Source organism: Aythya ferina, assembly GCF_964211825.1.
Source record: "Aythya ferina genome assembly, chromosome: W".
NCBI lineage: Eukaryota > Metazoa > Chordata > Aves > Anseriformes > Anatidae > Aythya > Aythya ferina.
In genome coordinates, this window is record NC_140313.1 from 4,323,376 (window position 1) to 4,330,980 (window position 7,605).

Here is a 7,605-nt window from a genome sequence, read left to right on the forward strand (position 1 = left end):
ATAAATGTTAATGTGTGGAGATTAGGGGCAGAGATGCCCTTTCATTAAAAACTGGCTTGACTCTCAAGTGATCTGCCTGCAGAGGTGTTGTGAGCAGTATTAGAACACAGGAACCATGAGCTTGTGTCGTGGTTTAACCCGACCGGCAGCTAAACACCACGCAGCCGTTCGCTCACCCTCCCCCCTCCCTCTCTGGGACGGGGGAGAGAAATGGAAAGTGAAGCCCGTGAGTTGAGATAAAGACAGTTTAATAAGACAGGAAAAAAAAAAAATAACAAAAATAATAATAACAATAATAATAATGATGATACAATGGTGATAATACGAAAGTAATAATAGTATGTACAAACAAGTGATGCACAATGCAATTGCTCACCACCCGCTGACCGATGCCCAGCCTAACCCCGAGCAGTCCGGCCCCCTCCCCCCGGCTAGCCACCCCTATATATTGTTTAGCATGACGTCAGATGGTATGGAATACCCCTTTGGCTAGTTTGGGTCACCTGTCCTGGGTCTGTCCCCTCCCAGCTCTTACTGCACCCCCCAGCCTGCCCGTTGGCAGGACAGAGCAAAGGCTGAGATGTCCTTGGCTTAGTATAAGCACTGCTCTGCAACAATTAAAGCATCGGGGTGTTATCAGCACTCTTCTCATTCTAAGCCAAAACACAGCATTCCACCAGCTACTAGGAAGAAAATTAATTCTGTGCTAACTGAAACCAGGACATCTATCCACCCCTTATTCCATACCATTTATGTCATGCTCAGGTTACACTCTTTTCCATACATTCTAATTAGTCACCTATAGTAATCATGGTAGTGATAACATACAGTATAATATACTATTTAACATGGTGCAATTCAGTTCATGGGCTATTCTCACCCAGTATTAAATCTCCTTGAGGTACACACCGGACCTCTCCGTTCTTTTGCATCACCCACCAAGTATATCCAGGTCCCTGAGCGAAAACAATTCCACGAATAGGTTTGCCTTTTCCTGAGGCAGGAGTAGCCCAGACTGTTTTACCCAGCATATTTTTTACATGCACTACAGGAACTTTATCCCCATCTACAGTACGTAACAGGTTTGATTGGGCAGGTCCAGCTCGGTTGGTAGATCCCCTAGTATTGACTAACCAGGTGGCCTTTGCCAAATGCGTATCCCAGTTTTTGAACGTCCCAGCGCCCATTGCTTTCAAGGTAGTCTTTAACAGGCCATTGTATCGTTCAACTTTCCCGGAGGCTGGTGCATGATAGGGGATGTGATACACCCATTCAATACCATGTTCTTTGGCCCAAGTGTCTATAAGGTTGTTTCGGAAGTGAGTCCCATTGTCTGATTCTATTCTTTCTGGGGTGCCATGTCGCCATAGGACTTGCTTTTCAAGGCCCAGGATGGTGTTCCGGGCGGTAGCATGAGGCACAGGATATGTTTCCAGCCATCCGGTGGTTGCTTCCACCATTGTAAGTACGTGGCGCTTGCCATTGCGAGTTTGAGGGAGTGTGATGTAATCAATCTGCCAGGCCTCTCCATATTTATATTTCAGCCATCGTCCTCCATACCAAAGAGGCTTTGACCGTTTGGCTTGCTTGATTGCAGCACATGTTTCACAGTCATGAATAACCTGTGCTATAGCGTCCATGGTCAAGTCCACCCCTCGATCACGAGCCCATCTGTATGTTGCATCTCTACCTTGATGGCCTGAGGTGTCATGGGCCCATCGGGCTATAAATAATTCACCTTTATGCTGCCAATCCAGGTCCACCTGAGCTACTTCAATCTTAGCAGCCTGATCCACCTGCTGGTTGTTTTGATGTTCTTCAGTAGCCCGATTCTTGGGCACATGAGCATCTACGTGGCGTACTTTCACAGCCAGGTTCTCTACCCGAGCAGCAATATCTTGCCACAATGCAGCAGCCCAGATAGGTTTGCCCCTACGCTGCCAGTTGTTTTGCTTCCATTGCTGTAACCATCCCCACAGGGCATTTGCTACCATCCATGAATCGGTGTAGAGATAGAGAACTGGCCATTTTTCTCGTTCAGCAATGTCTAAAGCCAGCTGAATGGCTTTCACTTCTGCAAACTGACTCGATTCACCTTCTCCCTCAGCAGCTTCTGCAACTCGTCGCGTAGGACTCCATACAGCAGCCTTCCATCTCCGATGCTTCCCCACAATACGACAGGACCCATCAGTGAACAGGGCATATTTCTTTTCATTCTCTGGCAACTGGTTGTACAGTGGGGCTTCTTCAGCACGACCCACCTCCTCCTCTGATGATATCCCAAAGTATTTGCCTTCTGGCCAGTCCATGATCACTTCCAATATTCCTGGGCGACTGGGGTTTCCTATTCGAGCCCGCTGAGTAATCAGTGCAACCCACTTGCTCCATGTAGCATCAGTTGCATGATGCGTAGAGGGGACCCTTCCCTTGAACATCCAGCCTAGTACCGGTAATCGGGGTGCTAGGAGGAGCTGCGCTTCAGTACCGACCACCTCCGAAGCAGATCGAAATCCTTCATATGCTGCCAATATCTCCTTTTCAGTTGGAGTATAGCGGGCCTCAGATCCTCTGTATCCCCGACTCCAAAACCCCAGAGGCCGACCTCGAGTTTCCCCAGGTTCTTTCTGCCAGAGGCTCCAGGTGGGGCCGTTCTCCCCGGCTGCAGTGTAGAGCACATTCTTTACATCTGGTCCTGTTCGAACTGGCCCAAGGGCTACTGCATGGACTATTTCCTGCTTGATTTGTTCAAAGGCTTGTCGTTGTTCAGGGCCCCATTCAAACTCATTCTTCTTACGAGTTACTTGGTAGAGTGGGTTTACAATCAGACTGTAATTTGGGATGTGCATTCTCCAAAACCCCACAACACCTAGGAAAGTCTGTGTTTCTTTTTTGTTAGTTGGTGGAGACATAGCTGTTATTTTGTTGATCACATCCATTGGGATTTGACGACGTCCATCTTGCCATTTTATTCCTAAAAACTGGATCTCCCGTGCAGGTCCTTTGACTTTATTTTGTTTTATGGCAAAACCGGCTTTCAGAAGGATTTGGACTATTTTCTTCCCTTTCTCGAAAACTTCCTCTGCTGTGTCACCCCACACAATAATGTCATCGATGTACTGCAGGTGTTCAGGAGCTTCCCCCTGCTCTAGTGCAGACTGGATCAGCCCATGGCAAATGGTAGGGCTGTGTTTCCACCCCTGGGGCAGCCTATTCCAAGTATATTGGACTCCCCTCCAAGTGAAGGCAAATTGTGGCCTGCACTCTGCTGCTAGAGGGATGGAGAAAAATGCATTAGCGATATCAATTGTGGCGTACCACTTGGCTGCCTTCGATTCAAGTTCATACTGAAGTTCCAGCATGTCCGGCACTGCAGCACTCAGTGGTGGCGTGACTTCGTTCAGGCCGCGATAGTCCACTGTTAGTCTCCACTCGCCATTAGACTTTCGCACTGGCCATATGGGACTATTGAAAGGTGAATGAGTCTTGCTGATCACTCCTTGGCTCTCCAATTGACGAATTAGCTTATGGATGGGAATCAGGGAGTCTCGGTTGGTGCGATATTGCCGCCGGTGCACAGTTGTGGTAGCAATTGGCACTTGCTGTTCTTCGACCCTCAGCAACCCCACAACAGAGGGGTCCTCTGAGAGACCAGGCAAGGTAGATAATTGTTTAATGCCCTCTGTCTCTAAGGCAGCAATACCAAAAGCCCACCGGAACCCTTTTGGGTCCTTGCAGTATCCTCTTCTAAGATAGTCTATGCCAAGGATACATGGAGCATCTGGACCAGTCACAATGCGGTGCTTTTCCCACTCATTCCCAGTCAGACTCACTTCAGCCTCCAATACAGTCAACTGCTGAGATCCCCCTGTCACTCCACAAATATAGATGGGCTCTGGTCCTTTATAGCTCGATGGCATTATAGTACATTGTGCACCGGTGTCTACTAAAGCCTTATACTTCTGTGCGCGTGATGTGCCAGGCCATCGAATCCACACAGTCCAATAAACTCGATTGTCCCTTTCCTCCCCCTGGCTGGAGGCAGGGCCCCCCTAATCCTGGTCAGAATCTTCCTCGTTTCTGTGTTTGAAGGACTGTCTGCTGGAAGTTGGAGCAGCAAACTTTTCGGAGAATCCCTTTTTCCTGATTGTTTTCTTTTGCAACTCACGTACCCGTGCCTCTAGGGTCGCGGTAGATTTTCCATCCCACTTTCTCATGTCCTCTCCATGGTCTCGTAAGTAAAACCACAGGGTGGCACGGGGTGAGTACCCACCATATCGTCTTCCTTGTGTGGGTGAACGCCTACCCCTGACAGCTGAGACACTGCTTTGTACAGGTGCGAAGGAGAATAATCTCTCTTCAAGTTGGTGAACCTTTTCAGAAAGTTTCTCCCGAGTGTTCTCCTTTGGTCGGTGGGCACTGGTTGGTTCAGGTGGGGAGGACAATAGATTCTCTTCAAGCTGGTGAACCTTTTCAGAAAGTTTCTCCACAGCTGAGACGCAGGCCTGTAAGGAAGAGGAGAGACTTTCTTCGTACTGCCGGAGTTGTTTAGCCGCTTCACCCACTGTGGGTTCCTCATCCTCTTTCCAGGCCATTATTGCCAATGAGCTGGCATATGATGATGGTGCACTCCGTACAAACTTCCGCCACATGGGTCGTGTACACTTGACTTCATCTGGATCTGTGGATGTTTGTTTGAGGTCTGGATCCTCATAAATCACTTCCCGTACGGCTAATTCCCTCAGGTACTGGATTCCCTTCTCCATAGTGGTCCACTTGCCTGGTAGACATAAAATATCTTCCTTGAAGGGATACCTTTCCCTCACAGCTGAGAGGAGACGCCTCCAGAGGCTGGTGGGTCGTGCTCCATCTGCAATTGCTTTGTCAATGCCGGCGTCTCGAGCAAGGGATCCCAGCCGCTTGGCTTCCCTGCCGTCTAATTCCACACAATTGGCTCCAGAGTCCCAGCACCGGAGCAGCCAGGTGACAAGCTGCTCACCTATACAGCGACCAAAATCTTTTCGCACATCTCGTAGCTCGCGCTCGTTTAGGCTTCGGGTAGTTACTGTTGCTCTTTCGGCATCCTCATCTTCCTCCTCCTGAATCCTTGACGGCCCAGCGTCGTCATCATCTTCGTCATCTCTATACTTAGTTTTGGCAGAAGCCTTACCTGGATTGGCAGAAGACTCTCTGCGTTCTAAACGACTTGAATTTCTATACCATATTTTCACCTTCTCTACAGGGGCAGCTTGCACTGCTACTGCTCGTTTCTCTGACTTTGTTACAGGTTCTGCCACAGGGGTTGGAATGCCCTCTGCAGGGTCAACTTGCACTGCTACAGCTCGTTTCTCTGACACGGCCACAGGAGCTGGAGCGGCTACAGGAGCTGGAGCAGTTGCAGGAACCGGAGCTGTAGCGGCTACAGGAGCTGGAGTTGGAGCTGGAGCAGTTGCAGGAGCTGGGACTGGAGCAGCAGTAGGAGCTGGAGCTGGAGCGGCTTCAGGAGCTGGAGCTGGAGCGGCTTCAGGAGCTGGGACTGGAGCAGTTGCAGGAACTGGGACTGGAGTAGCGGCCGGAGCTGGAACTGGAGCGACTGCAGGAACTGGGACTGGAGCAGCTGCAGGAGCTGGAGCTGGAGCGGCTTCAGGAGCTGGAGCTGGAGCAGCTTCAGGAGCTGGGACTGGAGCAGTTGCAGGAACTGGGACTGGAGCAGCTGCAGGAGCTGGGACTGGAGCAGTTGCAGGAGCTGGAGCTGGAGCGGCTGCAGGAGCTGGGACTGGAGCGGCTGCAGGAGCTGGGACTGGAGCGGCTGCAGAATCCACCGTAGGGGTCACAGTGGCCGTTGGATCTGTCACAGGGTTTGGAGTGGCCGCAGGGTCTGTCACTAAGTTGACAGCAGTATCAATGGCAGCTCGATAGGCATGAGCCAGGCCCCAGCACGTTACAATGATTTGTGTTACTTTGGAACTGCCAGAATCATTACACCTTTTTTTCAAGCATTCCGCCAGTTTTTGAGGATTTTGCCATTGTTCAGGGGTGAATTTCCAACACACTGGGGGTGCCAACTGCTCTAGATGCCTGCCCATATCCACCCATACTCCCTGCCACCCACAACTATACTGCCTCCGGGCAGATCTCCGGATGAGCTTCATAAGTAGTTGTTTAACTTTAAGCAGAATCTGAAGTGCATTCATGAGGCAGAACAACAAGACTATGGTATTCTGAGTATTCCAGAAATATTCAATATCTTGGAGAGCTATTGTGACAAGCTCAGGGGATAAGAGGGTGGTGAAGGAGGAAGGCAGAGTGACCCAGGAGGATACAGGGGTGGTGAAGGAGAAAGGGAGAGTAAGCAAGTAAGGAAAAATATCCTCCCCTTTCCCCTCCACAGATTGACTCTCTAATGGAGAAAAACAATAGGTATAATTGCTAATAGTTCCCAAGATGCTGTTTCCAAAGTACAGAGTCCACGATGTTACTGAGTATAAATACCAAGTTAGAGTCATGACCAGATATCTTATCGTCTCATAAGCCATTGCTATAACACTTAGTACCATAATGGTCTGAAACCAGGGCCCGGAGAGGAGAAACAACACTACAGAGAGCAAATACGGAAAATAATGTACTATAATACTCAATTTGGAAAACAGGCGCAGCAGAGTTGTGATTAAAGCAATCAGCATTATGACAAGTGACTATTAAGCAGGTCTAATCCTTACACCAATTTTAGTTTAACACACTCTGATCAGATCTGCCGTTATCTCAACCTTTCGGGCCCCACGTTGGGCGCCAAAAAGACTGTCGTGGTTTAACCCGACCGGCAGCTAAACACCACGCAGCCGTTCGCTCACCCTCCCCCCTCCCTCTCTGGGACGGGGGAGAGAAATGGAAAGTGAAGCCCGTGAGTTGAGATAAAGACAGTTTAATAAGACAGGAAAAAAAAAAAATAACAAAAATAATAATAACAATAATAATAATGATGATACAATGGTGATAATACGAAAGTAATAATAGTATGTACAAACAAGTGATGCACAATGCAATTGCTCACCACCCGCTGACCGATGCCCAGCCTAACCCCGAGCAGTCCGGCCCCCTCCCCCCGGCTAGCCACCCCTATATATTGTTTAGCATGACGTCAGATGGTATGGAATACCCCTTTGGCTAGTTTGGGTCACCTGTCCTGGGTCTGTCCCCTCCCAGCTCTTACTGCACCCCCCAGCCTGCCCGTTGGCAGGACAGAGCAAAGGCTGAGATGTCCTTGGCTTAGTATAAGCACTGCTCTGCAACAATTAAAGCATCGGGGTGTTATCAGCACTCTTCTCATTCTAAGCCAAAACACAGCATTCCACCAGCTACTAGGAAGAAAATTAATTCTGTGCTAACTGAAACCAGGACAGCTTGCTTTGGAAAGAAGGTGCTGTGCAGATCTCTGGTCCTGTTCCCCACTCAGAGCTGATCCAGCTTGGACATTAGAGGAGGTTGCATAGAGCCCAGTCCTGTTGAATGCTGATATCCCCAGGGATGGAGACTTCCCACATTTTTCCACTTCTGTCTCAATGTTTGATCACTGCTGTGGTGAAAGTTTATTTCCTAATACCTGAATGG

General features: G+C 49.2%; 1 protein-coding gene across 1 annotated transcript; it reads right to left on the reverse strand.

Annotated features, from left to right (window-relative positions):
• Positions 1-231: 231 nt before the first annotated feature.
• On the reverse strand, positions 232-7,393 carry LOC311426266 (uncharacterized protein). Its single transcript, XM_084502507.1, has 2 exons — positions 4,467-7,393; positions 232-4,370 (listed from the first exon to the last, which is right to left on the reverse strand). The coding sequence occupies exon 2, from the start codon at positions 3,915-3,917 to the stop codon at positions 864-866; it is 3,054 nt and encodes a 1,017-aa protein (XP_084358633.1). The 5' UTR covers positions 3,918-4,370; positions 4,467-7,393; the 3' UTR covers positions 232-863.
• Positions 7,394-7,605: the final 212 nt, after the last annotated feature.